Source organism: Drosophila virilis, chromosome 2, assembly GCF_030788295.1.
Source record: "Drosophila virilis strain 15010-1051.87 chromosome 2, Dvir_AGI_RSII-ME, whole genome shotgun sequence".
In the NCBI taxonomy this organism is placed as follows: domain Eukaryota; kingdom Metazoa; phylum Arthropoda; class Insecta; order Diptera; family Drosophilidae; genus Drosophila; species Drosophila virilis.
The window spans coordinates 6,215,250-6,237,277 of record NC_091544.1 but is presented as its reverse complement, the minus strand read 5'-3'; the positions used below and the strand labels follow the sequence as shown (position 1 = coordinate 6,237,277).

The 22,028-nt window shown below is 41.9% G+C and overlaps 1 protein-coding gene across 2 annotated transcripts; it reads left to right on the top strand.

Moving 5' to 3' along the window:
* Positions 1-604: 604 nt before the first annotated feature.
* Positions 605-8,416, top strand: hb (zinc finger protein hunchback). Of its 2 annotated transcripts, none has more exons than XM_002054648.4 (2): positions 605-1,235; positions 5,320-8,416. In XM_002054648.4, exon 2 carries the CDS (start codon positions 5,343-5,345, stop codon positions 7,791-7,793), a length of 2,451 nt encoding a protein of 816 aa, XP_002054684.1. In that variant the 5' UTR covers positions 605-1,235; positions 5,320-5,342; the 3' UTR covers positions 7,794-8,416. The 2 variants fall into 2 exon arrangements, with proteins under 2 accessions (XP_002054684.1, XP_032294939.1); XM_032439048.2 differs by lacking the exon at positions 605-1,235 and adding an exon at positions 4,960-5,052.
* The last annotated feature ends 13,612 nt before the right edge of the window (positions 8,417-22,028 follow it).

The following is a 22,028-nucleotide window of genomic DNA, read 5'->3' as shown; positions in this document are numbered from 1 at the left end:
AGGACTCCATGGAGCCGGCAGTGGGCAGATGCCAAAGGCAGACGAACTGGACCAAAAATCAATAATCAATAATGAAGCAAATTTTGGCAGAAACAACAAAAAAAAAAAAAAAATAACGACAGCTGCAATTGCGAAGTGCAGCAAATGCAGCGCTTAGCCAAAGGATGCATATTAGACGCACACACCAGGACGAAGAGAATGTGCTCTATGGAGAAACAAAAAAAGAGAGAGAGGGTGTGGGTGAGTGAGAGATAGAGTGAGCGAGAGAGCTTGGGGAGGCAGCGACCAGTCACTGCGCGCCGATTTTTGGGGATGGGGTGCATTCCACTCATTGCTTTTGAGTCAGTTACAGCAAGCAGCAGCCGTTTTGAGTGCAATGTTTTTGACGTTGTAACTGTGCGAAATGAGCATATTCTGCTCTCTGGCTCTCGGCACGGCTGCTGTGCGTGCGTTTGCATGTGTGTTTGTGTGTGTGTGTGCGTGAGTATTTTTGTGTTTTTGCTTTTGTTCATGCATTTTTGACATTTGTTTCTTTGCATTTGAGTTGATTTTGGACCAGAGCTCTGCACTATGCGGAGATTTTTCAGCTATGACTAGTGTTAGTTGAGCACGAATTCGTGTCAGTCGTGCTCAGTGCCTCGCATAAGCCGAACGTCGTTCAGGAGCAACCATCAGCAATCTCAGAAAGGACGACGTGTTCTTCAAGCAAAACGAAAGCGAAACCAAAAACACAGTAGCTCTAACAAAAAACAAAAAAAAAAACACACACACACATACACACACATTAAAAAACTACATAACAAACAAACTGCCAGTGAATGTGTTAAATTTAGCTACAAAAAAGTATTAAACATTAGAAAACGATTTACAAATTATCGAGCAGCCTTCAAAAAAGAGTTTTTTTGCACATGCGCGAACTCCGCACAAAAAAGCTAAAAAGCAAAGGCAAAAAAATTGATAAAAACGACCAAAAAGGAGCAGCCACCACACACCAACGCACCTACGAATACGTGTGCGTGTGCGTGTGCGTGTACGTGTGTACGTGTGTACGAGTGTGTGTGCGCGTTTTTAGTTTCGCACGCACGTTTATCGCAGTTTTGTTTAATTTAACGGTGCCGCGGTCAAGTGTAGAGAGCGCGAGAGCTTTCATTGCAGCAGCTGCCGCTCCTGTTCTCGATTCCCGTTTCCCGTTTCGGAACAAAACTTTTTGAGATTCACTCGAGAGTCGCTTTCAGGTACGTAAACATCACTTTATTAAAAAACCGCTTTATGGTGCATTTAATCTTCAGCATGTTGGGGAAATAAAAAGTATTAGCAATAGATTAACAGTTAGAGAAAAGTGCACCACATATATCTAGGGCTCACAGCAACCGTGCTGCAGCGCATAAACAAACAAACAAAACTGCAAGCGAAACGTTTTGATTCAAATTTCGGTGGAACAGCGCAAATAACAAAATGTTGAGGCATGCCGATAAACATAAATCGCGATTTAATAGTTGCGGTGGGTGCTGAAAAACGTTAGGGAATATTTTGAGCAAAATAATAAAAACAATAATAGATCCATTGTATAACAGTATTTGGTAAAGTCCGAAAATAAACAAATACTATGGCTTAGTTTTGGCTTTGCATTTTTGGGCTATTTGTTATGCGTAGTATGTTTATTTTACTTTTTGCCGAACATATTTTTGCCTAATAGTTCTCAATTATATTTAAATATTTTCTAGTTTTAGATTCTAAATATAACAAATACCAAAGTACAAAGATAAAATTTGCCCAATTTTTACTTATTTTGCCACACTGAACATGCAAGAAACTTGATTTTTTTTTTTAAATGTGGTTTTCTTCAGTTTTCGTTACGTTGGCTTTCACAGTATCGGAATCACCCATCCATTCCTTTCTCTCCTCCCCCTTGCTGTTCTTATCGAGTGCTTCTTTTTGTGTCTAACCTTAAAGACAAACAGACAAACACATGCACACACACACACACAGACACACACTCATGCATATCATTTGCTAAAAATGCAAGAGCAAAAATTCTAAAACAATATTTCAAAATCTGTCTGGCTTTTAGCCGATCTGGCGAACTTGTTTTTTGCCCGTGCAGTTTGCCAGACCCCGCTGCCACACAGCGACCCCCGGCGTGCGCCGCCTCTGCCCTCAGTTTAACAAGCCGCTTGCCCCCCCCTCCCATTACCCGTTGTCTGGCAGCTAATTTTATTTGTTTACATGTCCGACTGCATGTTGTATTTTTTGCCCGCCTTTCTTACTCGCCGTCCTCTGGCTTTTTAGCAATTTCTTTTGATTTGTTTCTTTTTTTCTTTCTATTTTTTTTTTTTTTTGTTTTTAATATTTAATTTTAGACACACGACTATAATTCAAAGTCAACGCTGCAATTTTTTATGTCTATTTCGCTTGCGACTGTCAAAAGTGCATTTCAAAATAGTCGCAAAAATTCAATTATTTGCATTCGTTTTCTTTCCTTTTTAACAATTGTAATTGTATTATTTTTTTCTTTTTGGCAACTGTTGCTTAAATGATTGTCAGCTGTATTAGGATATATTCAAAGGTTTTCCGACAAGAGTTGCGAATTGTTGAATTTGTTTTTGGCATTGAAAACACAATTCCTATCGAATTCCATGCAGTTTCTTAACCAAAACACGCGCGATCTAAAAAAAAAAAATGAACAAAAAAAAAAAAACGTTTGCAACAACTAAATATAAATAATTTTTTTATAATGCACATTCATCCACATGTGTGCATGTGCACCACCCTCCGCACCACCCTCCTGCTAACCTCACTGCTGCCGTTGCAATTTTACAACAAAAACATTTTTTGTGGCGCATTTTCTGCGTCTGAATTTTCCATTTTTGCCGTTTTATTTTTACAAGGGGGCGGTGGCAGCTGTGGTTGCGCCCAGTGTGCGGGGTGCATTGCGTTTATGGGGGGGGCGGTTAGGTGGTAGGGGGTGGTGCAAACGACTAGCACATGTTTAGTTTACTTTGCAGTTTCGGTTGCGTTGCATTCGCACTCGTTTCTCGACCCGATCCCCTTTCTTTCTGGCCAGAAGTCGCCTCCGGCCGCCCGTTCCTCATCCTGGCCTATGTGGCTGGCGTAATATTCATTTTACACTTGGCCTTTAGTTTTTGCCTTTGTTATTGTTGTTGCTCCTATTCTTCATCTTCTTCTTCTTCTTCGTGTTGCCGCTGTTGGGTGTGCAAAAAAGTAGACAACCCGCAAGCTTTTCGCTCTCTTTGTTGTTGCACTGACAAGCCAATTAATTTGGGTTCTTAAAAATATCACTAGCTAAATTAAATAAATATGCTAAGCACATTCTACAATGAGCAACTTTTATTGTTGTTCTTGTTCTTGTTGTTGTTGTTGTTGTTGTTTTGTTAGAAAACTTTTGCAGCGCCAAAAATTTCCTGTACCATCAATTATGCATAAGTATTGCGAATATTTTCTGCTACCAGTCGTCGCTTAACCCCCCAACCCCAGCCCCAACTACCCCAACCCCAAACCCAATTACCATATCGTCACCCCCTCAACGCCGTGCCCATTTCCATTCCCGACTGTTGCTGACGTTTTGCGTTTTTAATAATATTTACTTAAAAGCACAAACAATTGGCCAAAAATGCGGCAACTGCACCTAAAATGCAATAGGAAAAACGAAAAATGAAAAAAAAACATATAGAAAAATTAATGGATACATTTGAAAACTACGCAAATCAAAGTGAGGGCAGAAAAAAAAATGCAGTAAGCGAAGAACTCTTAACAAGGCACTGCAAAAAGTATAGGTATAGTATAAAAGTATAGGAAATATGCATACATCAGTTTTGCACAGATATATAGTACATATATATATATATATATATATATATACAATTAAATCGTGCAACACACAATTCAACGTGGTTCTTAAATAACAACTCTGTAAAAGATTAGATACTTTTATAAAAAGTTGTTGGTACAAAAAATGAAATTTAAATTTAGCCAAAATGGGATACGAAATATTATTCAAAAAATTATATATAGATCTTGCTCATATTTTAAAATGTTTAACCCGTCTAGTTTAAAAAATTAATAAATTTGTAGTAAAAGTTGTTTTACTGCTAACATTTTTGTGGACACAATTATTTTTGGCTATCTAGATTTTGCCTTCTGGATTATTGTAAATGTTGTTTCTCTTAAAAAATGCTCTCAAAAGAATTACATTTTAAAGGGGAGTACCGTTAGTAGCTTTGAGGGGAATACCCTAGATCTAATTTTTGTTTTGTGAAATTTTCTATTTCTATCTATTTCTATCTTTTCCGACTTTTCACATAAATGCAGCGCACACAGCGCATTAAAATATATTTATAAAAACAATAATTTAAACAAATTTATGCGCTTCGAGTGATAACAATATTTGGTATAATCAACTGTTGTGACAAGTTCTTCAGCTGTGGATGGCTGGCAGGATAAATCTAGCTATGCGGCTAGAGCTGGGCATGCGACTATTTCGCTTACGCTTCCATGTAGTGTCGACAATTAGGTTAAATCCTTTTGCTTTTTATTATTAAACGCGAAATTTGGAAATGTAGCGGGCTGCGCCTTCTAAACCAAAACCATGTTCGCTCCTGGCTGCTCGCTGATTAACTTTAATCCACTGCGAGACCGTTTGCGAGGGGAAAACTCAACGCGTTTGCGTTGTGTTCTAATCTGCATAGCTTAAGCTTGGTGGCCCGGATCATCCAAATCCAATGCGCGTAATTTTTATTTTATTCTTTTTGTTGTTCTGCTCGTTGTTGCTCTAATCCAGTTTGAATGGATCAAGAAGCTGGGCTGAGCGCGCGACTCGCGACTCCGCGACCCGATACCTGACTTTCGGTCACCTTTTGCACATCTAATCCCTTGACGCGTGCAACGTCTACCTGGCCCATATATAAGCCACAACCATTTGCAATTCGACAGTCAGTCAGACGTTTGTTTATCCACCGAGCAGACGCACAGCATCCACTCCAGTAACATTTGCAGCACACAATTATTGGAATACATTTGACGGAACAGCGCTAGGTGAGACCCAGTAAACAAGGATAGCCCGTACTCCCTGCCCACCCCTTGCCAGCCATTTTGTCCAAAGCGAAACTCACTCAAGCTGGCCACCCCTCTCTGATGCTGGGATGGGGTGGCACGCTTAGGGGTGGCAAAAATAAAAATAGAACGCAAAAGCAACAAAAAATGAGGCAAAAAGCATAAAAAACTTGACGCAGGCGCATTGAGCAAACATTCAACTAACAATCGCAACCGTCTTCTCTCTCTCCATTTTCTCAACAATTACAGCCGTAACACACACCAGCAGCAACATGCCGAACTGGGAGACGAGCACAGCGGCGCCCAGCTATGAGCAGCACAATGCCTGGTACAGCAGCATGTTTGCGGCCAACATCAAGCAGGAGCCCCTGTCGCATCATCATCATCATCATGGCCAGCAGCATCACGATAATCACAGCAACAGCAACAGCGGTGCGAGCAGTCCGCGGCAATCCCCGTTGCCGTCACCCATTCCGCCCAGCACCCAGCTGGAGCAGTACCTCAAGCAACAGCAGCAACAGCAGCAGCAGCAGCAGCAGCCCATGGATACACTGTGCGCGGCTGCGATGACGCCGTCGCCAAGCAACAACGATCAGAACAGCCTGCAGCATTTTGATGCCACGCTGCAGCAGCAACTGTTGCAGCAGCAGCAGTACCAGCAACACTTTCAGGCAGCGCAGCATCAGCAACAGCAGCATCATCACCTGGCACTGGGCGGCTTCAATCCGCTGACGCCGCCGGGTCTGCCCAATCCCATGCAGCACTATTATGGCGGCAACATGCGCCCCAGCCCGCAGCCGACGCCGACAGCAGCGCCAACTGCGGTGGCAGCGGCAATACAGACCGGCGACAAGCTGCAGGCGCTGACGCCGCCAATGGATGTGACGCCGCCGAAATCGCCGGCCAAGTCGCAGCAGTCGAGCGCGGAGCCAGAGAAAGAACACGATCTCATGTCGAACTCGAGCGAGGACATGAAGTACATGGCCGAGTCCGAGGACGACGACAGCAACATACGCATGCCCATCTACAATTCGCACGGCAAGATGAAGAACTACAAGTGCAAGACGTGCGGCGTTGTGGCCATCACCAAGGTGGACTTCTGGGCACACACGCGCACCCACATGAAGCCCGACAAGATACTGCAGTGCGCCAAGTGTCCGTTTGTCACCGAGTTCAAGCACCATCTCGAGTACCACATACGCAAGCACAAGAATCAAAAGCCCTTCCAGTGCGACAAGTGCAGCTACACCTGCGTCAATAAGTCCATGTTGAACTCGCATCGCAAGTCGCACAGCTCCGTCTATCAGTATCGCTGCGCCGACTGCGACTATGCCACCAAATACTGCCACAGCTTCAAGCTGCATCTGCGCAAATATGGCCACAAGCCCGGCATGGTGCTGGACGAGGATGGCACGCCCAATCCCTCGCTGGTCATCGATGTCTATGGCACGCGTCGTGGACCCAAGAGCAAGTCATTCTCCGGCAGCGGCTCCAGCTGCAGCTCCACCAGCAAGCGCAGCAACGCATCCGCTGCTGCCGCCCAGCAGCAACAGCAGCCAGTCGCAACATCGCAGCTATCAGCAGCACTCCAAGGATTTCCCATGCCAGCAGCAGCAGCCGGAACAGCAGCCGGAGCAGCCGGAACAGCAGCACCAGCAGCTGTGGCGCCAGTTTCCCCGCCATCGCCGGCCAAGAGTGTTGCCAGCGTGGAGCAGGCGCCAAGTCTGCCCAGCGCCTTGCTGCCGCCGTTGGCCAGCCTGCTGCAACAGAACCGCAACATGGCCTTTTTCCCCTACTGGAATCTCAATCTGCAAGTGCTCGCTGCCCAGCAGCAGGCGGCAGTTCTTGCCCAGTTGTCGCCGCGCATGCGTGACCAGTTGCAGCAACAGCAACAACAGCAACATCAACAACAACAGCAGCAACAACAGCAGCAACAACAGCAGCAGCAGCAATTGCCAGCTCACAGCGAAAACGAGGAGGATGAGGAGGAGGAGGAGCATGAAGATGACTTTGAGCGCAAGTCTGTGGACTCGGCCATGGATCTCTCACAGGGCACGCCCGTCAAGGAGGAGCCGCAGCAACAGCAGCAACAGCAACAGCTGCCGCACAGCAATCACATGGCCATCAACCTGAAGCTCAAGGACGAGGACACGCCGTTGATAAGCAGCAGCAGCGCCTCCCGACGCAAGGGTCGTGTTCTCAAGCTGGACACGCTGCTGCAGCTGAAATCGGCCGCCATGTCATCGCCGGAACAACAGCTCAAGCTGCCGGCCAGTGTGCTGCCCACTGCCTCGTCGCCCATTGCCGGCAGCAGCGCCAACAAGCAGCTGGCGGATGATCCCTGCTCGGGCGCCAGCTCGGCGGATGAGTCCATGGAAACGGGCCGTGTGCCACAGGTGAACATCAGCGCCAGCTCCACGGCCTCCAGTTCCGGCAACAGCTCGAATGCCAGCAGCAGCACCAGCAATCCGACAGCGGCTGCCACCGTTGCCACCTCTGGCACTGTGTCCAGCTCATCCTCATCCTCAACGACGACAAGCAGCAGCGCGCCGGCGATCTACGAGTGCAAGTATTGTGATATTTACTTCAAGGACGCCGTGCTGTACACCATCCACATGGGCTACCACAGCTGCGACGATGTCTTCAAGTGCAACATGTGCGGCGAGAAGTGCGACGGACCCGTCGGCCTCTTCGTGCACATGGCCCGCAATGCGCACTCCTAAGTGACGGGGGGCGGCCCGCAAATTTGTTATTAGATATTTTTTTTATATTATTATTAACATATTTCGTTGTCCAGAATTGTAAATACTCGTAGTTTAAGTTTGATTTTGTTGTCGAGAATTGTACATAAGCCAAAAACGCACAAAAAACGCTACCAACTAACTCTAGACCTAAGCCTAACTCTAGACCCAGCCAATAGATCCGTGTCTAACTCTAATTGTAGCTCTATGTAGAAACTATCCCTACTTTCTATTAGCTTTCCTTTTCTATATCTTTTAGTTACCAGCGAATGGGAACGCACAAAAGCGTCGCAAACCGAACAAAAAACCTGAAATCAGGTTTAAAAAATTCTTACTTTAAGTCGACATTAACTTAAAATAATTTGTAAGCCTAGCCAGCAAAGAGTCCAAAGTCAAATTACACAGCAGCAATTAGTGTATTCTTTTATTTTCATCAAAATAAATGTTTAGTTTTTAATATATAAAAAAAAAAAAAAAAAACAAAAAACAAAAAACAACATGCGAACACAATTTTCTTTAAAATATTTCAGTATTTTGTTAGCCTAATTTCAGTTTTAAGTTGTGCCTCGACTTCGAGTGAATAAATGGAACTTTAATCAAGAACATTTTGATTTATTTTCTGTTTGCCTTATTTCTGAAACTCTTTCGGCATAATGACAATATTTTTGATATCGATCAAAAAGAAGTACAAATCTAGAGATTTTATAACGAATCCTCAAATAAATGTAAAAGCCCACAACATTTTTAAATTTAATAATAATAGAAATTACAAAATAACTAAGTCATAAGTATTGTAAAAAAGAATATTTACAAAATATTAATTGCCAACTGAGCAAATGGATCAAAATTATAGTTTACTTAGCTTCTAATTGTGAAATGTAAACCAAAGTCAAATCGAACTTGAGACTTAATGCTAGCCCAGTGTGACGAAACTTGTTTTCAAGCAACACTTGTATTTTAAAGTAGACAAAAAAGTTTCCCAAATGTTTTTATGTAATATGTAATAAAATGAAAAAAACAATGTAAAGAAATGATCCGACTAGTTTTCTGATTCCCTAGAGTTTCTCTTCGTCTCTCTGATCGGTGCCAGATGTCAGCGCTCTATTCGGAAAATGATTTATGATCATTTATGATCGCCTACACAAGAACCACACAATGTGCTGCAATTGTTAATTGAAAAACTGCTCCATCATGTGCTAAATGGCCGCGCATTAAGTGAAAAAATAACTGTGCGGGCGACCCAAGCAAATTGGCCCAAACAGAATAATAATCATGCCGAGGATCGTCTTAGAATTTCCCTTGATCCATCATCGTCTGAATATTTTGCGTGAAAACACGCATATTACAGGGTTGGAGAGGGCAAATTGTATAATAATGAAAAACTCATGAGCACGCGCTTTGGGCAACGCCTTTCAGCCATGACACAGCAGCAAGGGATCTTGCGTCGATCGAGAGGATCACTTCGGAGAGTTCACCCGGAGCTGCGCGCAGGCGCCGAGCACGCTTTTCACACAAATCGTCGCGTGCTCTCCGAGTGGAAATTCATTGAGATCCCTCGGCGCATTTTTGGGCCTTCTATAAATAGTATTTCCAGCCGCCTTCTGATTGGTTGAATATTATTTGAGCATGCGGCAGAGGCGACATACTTTGAATATTCGTTCATTAAGCATTTTACAATATTTGTAATTTTCCGTTTTTCCTCATTTAATTTGTGCACCCAGCACCATAATTGATATTTATGAGTGGATGGGTATGAAATGAAATGCTGTTCGGAAATTGATGTAAATATTTGATGGTGGTCCTCCGAACGAGACTTAATCAAAATCCATAGATCCTAATCTTAAATAAGATTTTGCATATCCCTTTAGTCGGCCAGTGCCAGATTCTTGTCCATTTGAGCGCACTTCGATTGCTAATAACCCAATGGACTGTAGAGCCTTGGCTTGTGGCAGTCGCAAGCCAGTTCAAAGATGTTTATCTTCCGCACAGGACCCTAGCCACATTGTGCTGCCGGCGATCCTTGCTCTGGTCATGTTTGCCAGCTCTTATCTCGGCTTGTGGTATTGTTGCATTCCTGCGACCTTTGTTCAGCGCAGCAGACAAAAAACTCTCAACACAAAAGGCATCTCCTATAAGCGAAACTAGCCGGGGTCACTTAGGACATCCTACGGTCTCTCAAATAAGTAGTAGTTGACCGACTGACCATTTGAAAGGTGTAATTTTGGTTTCTGATGTTGCGCATGCGCCATTTTTCCGGTTTCCATTCGAGTTCTTGCTCCCTCTGCTGGCAGCTGTTGCTCATTTTGCACCTTTTGCTATGAAAATTCTTCAGCGATTTTTCTTTGACTTTAAAAAAGGTTTTGTATTCCAGGCTCTTTCTACTAGACAAAAATGCGCCAGGTACACTTTTTTATACTAATAAATAAACAAAGACTAAGTGAAATCCTTTAATGTCTCAGCTAAAAGGTTTCAAAGAAATAACTTAATTTGTTAATTTTTAATTTATTGTAAGTCTATAGCTTCGCATCTCAATTATCCTTTTGGGATAGGCTATGTTTTTAGAAAATGATATATTTGTAGGAGTTTTTCTTCAAAATCTTGTCATTCCAAAACGCTTTATTGTTTCTTAAGGATCCATTATATAAAAAGATATCTGTAGTTCAGCTCGAATCCAGCTTCTTTCGGCCATCTTATTCAGTAAGAGATCCTCAAAAAGTTTAAAAAAAGAGACTCTCCTTCAATCTTGTTCAAGCATTCCAACTAAAGTAATCGAAGCATGAAAATTATCCCAATCGACTTGCCAGAAGATGATTAGAATTGGAGTAGATTACGATGGTCTCATCCCATCAATCTCTCACATATTTTTTTTTTACCTAGAAAAAGGTCTATTAGTTTAGGTTCTTGAGTAATTCACAGAATTTGCTGAACAAGAAGGTTCCTAGTTAGTTATGATGGATCCTAAATGTCACTCAATGGAAGGATTTTTAGTAACGTTAATTAAATTGTTTAAAACATTAAGCTTTTGTCTAAACTAAGCACGAGTTTCGAGATTTAAAGAAGTAATTACTGAAACTCGGCATTAAAGTGTCTGCACTTGCCCCGTCTCCCAATTTTCAATTGAATGCATCCATTTTGTTGTGGCCCTTCATATTTCGTCTGGCTTATCCTACAATCTACATAAGAACCGCAGCCAGCACACAATGGTAAACATGAAAGTATTATTAATGCCACGAAAAAAGAAAATCTCCCACAGGGCCGAACATAAACTAGGTATTTACAGCAGAACCACCCCCGGAACTAACAACAGCAACAATAAAGGCAACAAAAAAATCCACGGAGCACACGCCATATTGAATATAGTCGGTTGGCACTGGGACTGGGACTGAGACTGGGATTGGCGTTGGGGTTGGGCTGGGTTGGTGCCCGGTCTGGGCATGGGTAGCCATTTTTAGATGCGTCTGACGACGAACAGCTAAAAATAAGCCAACTAACAATTCCAAAATAATTCAAGGGAGTTCGAAGTTGGGTCGAAAAGTGTTACAAGGTTTTTCACTATGCCAAAACTGGCTGTGCAGGGGCTAGCGGCTAGCGGGAAGAAGCAGGTCGGGGTAGAGGGTTCGGTGTGTGTACATGTTGTGTGGGTGTTTAGTTGATTAACACACGCAAGGGTGCCGTTAAATGCAAGCGATACACTCACCATTTATAACTGCGACGGGACGATGGATCATGGGCAACACACGCTGCGAGTCCTTTGAGTCCTCCGGCCGCGAGCCCTTATCAAACAGCCGCTGCCGATGAGCTGTTGATTGCCATTTTGCAGAGACGGCGCCCACATTGCCAACGACGACACGAGACGCACACAAAATTGTTCAGGTTTACGCATTAACATTACAAAATTGCCATCGACCAGCATCTGTAGCCAATTATGGCCTGGCACCGATCCTTTGCGCATGGCCTGGCCATCGGCACCTAACAATAATATCCCAATCCTGACTCACACACGCCGAAGGATTTGCTGAATAGCCGATAATTTATTTCTGTAAACAATTTTCACTGGAATTGCGCTCGCCTCGCCAACAACTTTCCCTTCTACCTTCAACCAGTCCCTAGTCCCCAGTCCAACAGCTGACCAAGGTCCGTCGATCATTCCTTATGCGGTAGGTGGAACGAATCTTTAAGTAGTCACTGTTAACAAGCTACGCTCTCGCTGACCGCACGGCAGCCAGGTGAGTGTTTTGGCATGAGCTAAGTTATGCTCAACACAAAGGCATATTTTTTAGGCAGACTATTAAATATATCATCATGGTTATTAGAAAATATCATTTAACTCGATTTTTCTATGGTTTGTTTTATTCGCTGCCGACCTGAGTGCGGGAGGCGGTTGGGCGTGGTTCTTGGTATTGGGGATTTACAGGTATCTGCGCCAAAATTCTCCTCCTTAGTCTCCTGATGGGATCCAGGGGATCCTAAGGTCTCTGCACACTAAGTTTGGATCTCCTGTCATTCTATGCGGATTAAATGGATAGCGTATCGCCAGATGGATTGAGGTGGGGATCTGGGAGCCATTTTAGCTTAGCCAGTAAGCTCTAGATCCTACTGATAAAGATTGTATATCATTTATAGAATGGAGTTAAAACTGTCTCGACTGCAAAAAAAGGGTTTTATATATGGGTTGCATGCGCAGTCGAGATATATATATACGTTGATAATCAGCAAAAATCATTCGACTTACTTTTTCAGTTGCTTAAAACAGAATTTTCAACAATTTCGAGGGTGCAGAAAGTGTCTGCATTAAATATACCTCGGATCTACCTCCATGTCCTGTGTCCTGGTCCACTCAAATTCCAAATTTGAAATCAATTCAAGTGCAAAGCCAAAACTAATTGCAACACATTTGATGTTAAATATGCAAAACTGTGCACAGAACGCAGGCGGGTGCAAAATAATGTGCATGCATGATAAATATGTGCATAATATATGCCAAGGGGTAGCACCACTCAGAGATACCCATTAAACCGAAAAAAAAAAGAAAAACTGTTTATAGTTCCACAATGTCCACACTTTGCATCTAAATTTGAATGCTACGAATGTATATATGTATCTATTCTGTTTTTTTTTTTTTTTTTTTTGGTATAAGTGGGATAGAAAGGCAGAATCGCCTACATGATGAACAGTTCGAGAGATAGAAAAAACATCTGCCCCTCATGGCACTTTAGTTAACGAAAAATAACAATGGTTAAAAATATACATAGGCATAGATACATAGATACATATATACATATATATGTGCGTATGCATGGAAACAACAAAAAAAATCGCATTGTTGTTGTTGTTGTTGTTGACTGGCTGTGCCATCGATAATGTCCAGCATCCGTTATAGAGAAAAAGGAAGTTGAAATAAACGACGGCAGCGTGTGCCTCAGTCTGTGCGTGTGCGTGTGTGTGTGTGTATCTGTGTGTGCTGTGCGTTTGTGGGGGTTGCACACGCGTCCTGCTCGGCCCGCTGTGGCGTTGTCCTTCTCAACTGTTTGCACTGGACCGACAGACGGCCAGTGGCGAGTCCTGCGGACTGGCACAGCCGTTGGCTTCCTTCGTTTGGACAGTTCGCTACATTTGCCGCGCACAAACAATAAAAATTTGTGTGGGTTACTCGATTGAGTTCGATTCTCTTTTTCCACAAATATATATAGATGTGTATTTTTTTTTTTTTTTGCAGCCTTTCCTTAGATACTATTTGCGCTTGGCCGGCGACGCAGATGTCGGCGAGTCAACAGAGTAATTGTAGATGCCTGGGAGAGGGCATTCATGTTTGGAGTCTGCACTAAGAAGAATGCATAAAAAGTTGATGGAGTTATATAAAAAGCGTGTATCTGAACATTCATTTAGAGATTTTTAGTGCTCTACAATATATCTGTATATTTGTATGCACTTTCGCTTTTTTGTATGTCTCATACCCTTAGACAGACCCCAAGGCACAGGAAGAGTATCTGCCTATCCCTGTATTCCAGCTTAACTTTCCCTATGTACTGCCGTTTTTTTTCGTATGCCTCAACCCCCTCGGCAGTCCCTGAATAGCCAATCAAAATGTTTGCAGCTCAGGCCGCAAAGTCAAAAAAACGCCTATTGCACAATCAAAAGCGAACAGTTTCACGCTTTGCACATAAAAAAAAACGCTATTACGACCAATAAAAAAAAAACAAACGCAAGCCCAGCAAAAAAGTACCCAAAAAGCAAACCGAAACGCAGTCAAAAAATGGCTCGAAATGTGCCCGAAAAACTGCAAATGCTGCAAATAGGGTGGGTAAGGGAAACCACCCTTCGGGGAGGGTTGCAAAATCCATAGAAACCATTTGACAATGCCGAATGCCAAATAGATCGATATTTTTTTTTTTGCTAGTTTTTTCCGTCTCTTTTTTGTTTGGCATGTGAATAAAAAACAGGTAGTTGCTGTTGTTTTTTGTATCTTTCAGTAACAGATACTTTTTGCTTGAGCAACATGTGTCTGAATAGATGCGGTATCTGCAGTCTTCGGCCTGGTCCCAAGATCGACTTATTGGTCTTTGTGCGGCCAGAAGTGCAAATGTCAGCTGGAGTTCTGTAATGCGAGCAATTGGATATGCCCTGTCGAGCTATCATTATCGGGCCCAGTACAACAACTTACAGGTGTTAAATGATACTGTCTCCTCACAGGATCCACAAATCCTGGCCGCTTGTCACTGCAACTCACATATCAAGACGTTAGGCATTTGATGGGCGGATATGGGTTTTGGGTTACTGGCTAGCTGAAGTACATGAGCCCGGAGTCGGAGTACGTTTCGCCCCTACTCCTCCGCTTTCAGCTGGAAAATCAAGCCTTTACTCTCGCCAGCCAGGTGCTATTCCAACTGCGACCACATCCATCAGAAATGTCGCCTGTGCGCATATTTGTTCTATGTGAAGTGCATCCATTATGCTGCACATATTTTGCTTTGCATCCATTCAATTGTCTGGGCCTCAGCACATTTTCCAGCTGGTCACTAATTCGATTGAATTGTGGCCGGTCGAAAGGGGGCAACAGTTCGGCTTGCCACATTGCCATTGCCACATTTCCATGTGGCATTTATTTTTGCCATATCAGCGCAGCGCAACGAAATCATTTTGTTTGCCTTTCATTCGAACATTTGGCGTACCCTTCCAATAAGGTGTTATTTTGAGGCATTTTAACCCCTTTTTTTTTCACTCTCTTCTCACAACATTTTGTAAAAATCACAAACATTTTCGGTGGTGGCTTCTTGTTGCCAAATGCTGTCAACCGAAACAGCTGCTTAGAATTGGATAAAAGGGCGTTTCGGCAGAGAATCATCGCACGTCGAGATTAATTAGTCATACGAATTGCGTAGTTACTTTAATTAAAGACAATCTCAAGCAGAGATTGGCTTTGGATATTTAAGCTGGCAAGCGATTTAGCAATTATCAGCACATATTTGTATTCAATTTAGGCACACTTTTTTTTATACCTAAAGCTCTCTTTTTGGCTTTCACAAATACATTTTATTCCATATTACAAAAAAGCTAAAGCACCTTTATAACTAAACCTTAGCATTAGTAAGAGTGTAACTTTTTTATAAAATTAAAAAAAAAACTTGCAGGAAAAGCCCAAACTTCGCAATGAGACAAGTTGCTTTGAGAATAAAATTAACTTCTTAAAAAATTAAAGCTTTGCGAAATTTCATTTTTACTGACATCAAATGATATTTAAATTATATTAATAATTTAAAAACATATACCTAAGTTGAATCTATAAAAAGCGGCTTTAAAAACATAATTCCGACAGATTTACATTTCCGCAAAAATTTGTTAAATGTAATAGATTTAATTTTGTAGGGAATTTGTGAAATCTTATCACTTAATATTCGACAAAAATATTTCAATTTTATTTAATTACAATAAATTTCCAATAATTAAAACATTTTTTTACATTAAAACAAAATAATGATAAACAATTTTGTTTTTTTATCTACATATATAAAAAAAAGGACTTGCAAATTGTTAGTAAATAAATTAAATTAAATAAGTATTAAAAATGCATCGTTATAGAATTTTTATAGAGCATTCGTAGGTTTGTGTTACTTTTATTTCTCGTTTTTTTTTTTTTTTTTATCAGTCTGAGCTCGTGAGTTGTTCTGATAGTCTTGGTGCATATGTTAAAAAAGTGACAATTGCTTCAGGGAATATTGGATATATTTTTGATAATCAGAACGAAATATTATTGTAATAATATTTTCATATATTTACCAAGCGGCCATTTTTGTCACTCGTTGCTCGTTTTTTCACCAACACATAATAAAAGTTTTATATTTTTAAAAGTGTCGAAACACACACATGCACGAAACACTCGCCCTTTCCCCCTTTTAACCCTGAGAATAGATTTAATGCCGCATCGAAGGGTACAAAAATGCAATATTAAGGGCGCGCACAAGAAAAACAACATTAATATGTGCTGCTGCTGCTGCTGCTGCTGCTGCTGCTGCTGCTGCGAGTGCAACCGAAAAGAGTTTAAATTATTTGTTTTTATTTATAGACAGCCCCTCGCATTGTCTAACAGCACCTAAGTAGATTTAATGGTGGGCCAATCAACGCGCGCGGATCACACAAGGCATCAGTCGGCATCTTTGGGCGCGTGGCACCGCAAGATCCCCGGCATTGAACTTGAAAAAGTGCCCAACAACAACTGCAACAACAGCAAAGAGGCAACACACCCTTTCAACACGTTGGGCAATCAAGAAATCGGGCTGCGAGCAACCCTTCCGACTGTCGCACATCTTTATAAATAGCCTAAGCCGCCTGGGAACCCTTCCTTGATCTTTACCTTTTGAGGCACAGCTCGTGCCCCTGCCCCTAACTTGTTGCATCATCATGCTCAATGCTCAATCCTCATCGACATGGAGCTACCCTCATCATATCGAGTGCACACTCAAATTAACCACCAATAAAAAGGCACTTCATAAAAAAAAGAGCACTTCCGTTTTGTGATCCTTTGTGCAGTGCCTGTTGCTCGCCCCTTGCCGCTTTCATTTTGGTTTTTTAAATTATGTTGTAATCGAGAAGTCACGTGAAGCACCCCTAATGTGATTTTTAGCGCCACTTATCGCGCACTTTTTATTATTAATAGGGTGTTTTTTGTTGTACTTTTTTTTCGTTCTTTTTTTTTTGGTGTTTTTTTTTGTGGGGGGTTGACATGGTAATTGGTGTAGATATCATATTCTCTATGCGTACTCATGTTGTTAACCTTTGTTGCGGCTTGCACAATATTTTTTTAGGGGTGCTTGAGCTGGGCGTGGTTTTGATTTTGTGATTTTTTGCGGTATGTTGCAAAATGATAATTTCAAGCCGAAACGAACCATACTCTACATTTTTAAATGATTTTACAGACAGAGCTTGCTCTAAGGCATTTATAATTGGGATTAATACAACATTGATTATTATTAATTATATATCAAATATAAATAATCAAATATTGATGGTCTACAACAAAGAGAAACTAAATTATTAGAAAAACAAATTCAATATTCAAAGCTTTAGTTCGTATCAGTGGTTCAGCCGAACCAAAGGCCAAAGAATTGGTTCGCAACGTGAACCGAACCGTTGTGAAATTTCTGTGAGCTTTGCAACACAGGATAATATTTATAATTTGGTTAGCTTGAGGATAAATTGATCGTCGTGGCTCCTTCCGCTTAATTCTCAAGTTTTAATTATGGTGCAGCAACATCTGCTGCGACTTTGGCTCGGACCGCATAATGAACTCATCACATAAAACGCTGATCGCATAGATTCTTGCTGGGTCCTGCAAACAAATTGCCGCCCATGCAGGAGCTAACAATGAAGCCTGAATGGCTGTTCAGGTCCGTGCACAAATTCAAATGTCATTCAAATAACGGCCGCCAGCACAATGACGCTGCTAAATGGACGGGCACGCGGCCAGAGCCGGGCGGACTGAGAGCATAGAAGCCACGGGACACAGGCGGCAGGAGCAGCAGCAACGCCTGCATCTCATTTCGGCGCAAATCTGAAGAATACGATTTCAATGTGACAGCGCGCCAATATCCTGGCACAGGATACGAGCGCATATTGTTATTATTTTCATGTTTCATCCGGTTTCATGTGCTCGCTGCCTGCCCGTTGTGCGTGGGCAGCCGGCAGCAGGCGGCGGCTACAAAAACAAATAGAGCAAAAGACGAAGCCAGCAACAGCAACACTCAAACTGGGCCCCTGGGTGAGCCAGCGGTCTCGACTTCCTTTTGAGTTAAAACCACAACATAAGCCAATGCCAACTGCCGGCCCGCTTGCCCGTTCTCCATTCCGTTCTCCTTGAATGTCTCCGTCTCCGTCTCCGTCTCCGGCTCCGTTCCCACTCCCGTTAGTGTTTGCATCGATAAGCGTGACATTTTCATATTGTTGGCGATCTGAATTCGAGTTCCATTCAAGTCAAATCTCCAAATAGATCCTGGCTGAGCTGCAGCACGCCAATCACACACTGACGGGATTAGTTGAAGTGAAGTTTTTTATCTGTCTTCTTTTTTCGAGCCATCGATTGTCCTGTGCTAATTGGGCCGATCGTCACATAGTTCCATCTATTCTATCGAAATGCAAGCGGATGGCCGTGAAATTGGAATCCGCTCTCGATGGGCCAATTGCGATATCCTCAGATATATCAATAATCTTTAGTTTTTATGAGCGTGCAATTGCCGTTAAATTTGAGCTGACATCGAGTCGTGTCTAAGAAAAAATGAAACTATTTCGAAAATGCATTCATTTTTTTTTTGTGGAAGCTAAGAACACGATCAATAGGTCCCGTTTAAATCCTTATACTTATCGCACAATTATTGGTATGTCTAAAAACCTCAAGAATCAAAAATCGTGAACCGAAGCACATGCTTCCGCAGTGTAAAAAGTACTATAGATCATATTATATCATATCATTTATAGGGCAGATCTGACTGGAAAATATAGGAGGAAAGTTTCTGACTTGTTTAAAGAAAGATTGTTTAACTGGAAGATACAAAGAGGTTTCTTCTAGTAGATACAAATTTCTTTTTCACTGCTTCCAAATATTCTTTTGTTATAAGCCTCGTAAAATGTTGTCATGAAATGTGAAAGACATAAAAAATTTATAATTGTATATATTCGCATATATAATGTCCGCCCGACTATTTCTATTCCAACTTCTCTTTCTCCTTTGCAGGACATATGACGGAATCGACCAGATCGGTACACTATATAATATAGCTGCCAGAGAATCGATTTCCAATGTGATTTCCATTGTTAAAGATATCTTGATCAAACTTAGAATTTAAGAGTTTTCGACTATTCGTATAACCATATCTGAAAATCCCCACTGAATCAGAATAAAATGTTATATAGCTTATAAAGGGGAAATTGATATAATAAACTCTGATTCAATTTTGATTTTTCCAACCATATCACCAAAGTATCTATCTAATGATTGGAATAAGGAACACACTTAAGCATTATGCTGAGTGTTAAATCGGAACCAAGGGAACACACACATGCTCGCACATTTTAACACATCTTTTAAGAGATGGGGCAACCAATTTTCATGGCTGAGAAATTACAAAAAAAAAAAAAAAACTACCAGAAATTAGTGCATAACTTCATAACTCCAGTTTGGACAGATGGCAAGCAGGGAAGGCAGGCGGCGTGCCAGGATTTGACTTAAACCCGCGCTCATTTAAATGTCACTTCAGCAGAAACACAAACAAATCCCCAAAGAGAACGGGCATAAGAATATCATTTGTAAGGCAAGCCAATGTGAATGCATATTTGAACTTCAACCCGGGGCTGGCGTCGAGGCCAGGGTCAGGCTATGGATCTTGATCTTAAGCGTGTGCTAAGGGCAGCAGCAGCCAAATGCCATCAAGGGTCGCGACATTGGCGCGCAAGATTTGTGTGTTTCCGGAGCGAGTCGTAGACGGAGACGGGGTCCTTGAATTTCCTTGCCTGCCTGCCTGCTCCTTGGCGAGCGTAATAGCGTAAACATTTAATGGGAGCGTGCGCTGCGCACGCGCAACATTGCCTCACTCCGAACCCCGAACCTCAGCAACGGCGCGATCCTCCCTCGAGCTCGTGGTTGCATTGTTTGATTTCCTTCTGGATTTGCGTCTTATGATTGATTGAACGCTTTATACTCGAGTCTATGCAGTTATTGTATATATTGTATTTTGACGATTTTTCATATTCATGATCATAATCTTGTGGCATTCTCTACAGAGCATGAAAAGTACTTAGAGGGGGAGAAATAACAGATTTGCGGTTGATATTTATTTAGAAACATGCATTCAGACTCAAATAACAAATTTCGTGATTATACATAATGCAAAACTGATTGAAGACATTCGAATGCTGTACGTATTTGTAGAATTCATTTAGTACAATTCGTTTAACTGGTAAGAATCTTTATTCAAAGATTCCTCAAATAAATTATGTTTTTACTTTGATGTTCAATTTTTACTTTCTTTCTAAGGTATTTCTTATTGTATATGTACAAAGTTTTGTTGTTTTTTTTGCGTATAATAGAAAGGCAACCGATTCAACTACTTTAAAAAAAAAAACCAAGTAAGAGGTTCTAGTCGGAAGCTCCCGACTAGGGAATAACCTGAACCCTCTTCTTCCAGCATCAAATGCATATATATATTCTATTTTAGAAGCAAATGACTCTAGCTCTTATTATTTACCAAAATTGCCCAAAAAACAGGATATCGATATCGATTCTTATCGATTGCTTGGAAACGGGGTAAGTTATCGATTAACGGAAACAAACTCGATCCGCGCGGGCACTAGGAGCACCTACATCTAAAATTTCAAGTCTCTTATATGTTCTGAGATCCTTCGTTCATACTTACGGACGGACGGACAGACAGACTGAGATCAAGAATATATATACTTTATGGGGTCGGAGATGCTTCCTTCTGGCTGTTACATACATTTGGATTTTGCACAAATACAATATAACCTTATACCCATTTTTAATGGGTTTAGGGTATAAAAACTTGGTGTTTGAAGCTCTAGAGATATGCCTAAGTACCAAAAATCGATATCGATTTTTATTGATTGCTGATAGTCGGACAAAGTTATCGATAATTTGGAATGAGCTAGTAATAATCGGGCACCTATGTTCAAAATTTCTAGACTCTAGTTCATGTAGGTTTTAAGATCGTTCGTGTGAAGACGCGGACAGATATAGGGGCAAGGCTATCTCTATACTTTGTTCAGAGGTGTTTCCTTCTGCCGAGTACATACATTAGTATAACCCAATTTAATTAAAAGAAATTGATTCTTCCGAAATATCTTCGAATGAGCTTATCAATTAAGATATCGATTTCCCTGTTAAAAAAGCATCTTCGTCCGACTTCAGGTATCTTGAGGCAGACAAACCTAATATACTCCTTTCAGTTTGTGAAGCAGTGCAAGAATTCAAACACAAAAATAAATTAATTTGAATTCCAGCGACAAACTTGAGCGAGCGGGTTGCAAGGATTGTGCTGGTCCTGCGGCTGCCACACATGTGGCACACTTAACACCTCCAATTCATAATGAATGAGTTAAGAGCATCAACAAACTAAACATTAACATATAGCGCGACTTCTGCGCCGGCGGCTCTGCAGCTCTCGTGACGCTTGGTGAACTACGTGTCGGGGATACGCCTGCATGGCGGCGACATTGGCTGCCCGGCAGGACAGGACATGTGTTAATCAAGTAGCAGCCTCAGCGGCGCATAACTCAACTGCCGACTGCAGATGTATGCAAGGAAGCGAACGAGTAAACAGCTGCAGCTTCCATTGCCGGCAAGTCGCCTCGGCAAGGACTAAAAATAGTTGCTGGCAAGGTGCAGGGCGATGCTGTGCTGATCTGGCCCGGGGGATTTATGTGACAGAATTCTCGTGTTTACGCTTAATTTTCATTTAATTTTTATGGGCGCCAAGCCGAGAGACGGCTGCTGTTTTAGTATATTGGGAGCAGTCATTTCTTTGCCTGGCAAATTGTGCCATTTGTCTTGTTGGGATCCGGCAGGATCCGCCTGACATGGATCGTTGTATTTATGTTGAGCAAACAAAAAACGTAACATGATCTAAAAAACCAATAACCATTCGCAAAAGAAAAGGTGACAAACAAACAGCATGAATAAAAAGCGCAATTGTTGCAGCATGACAATTGAATGCA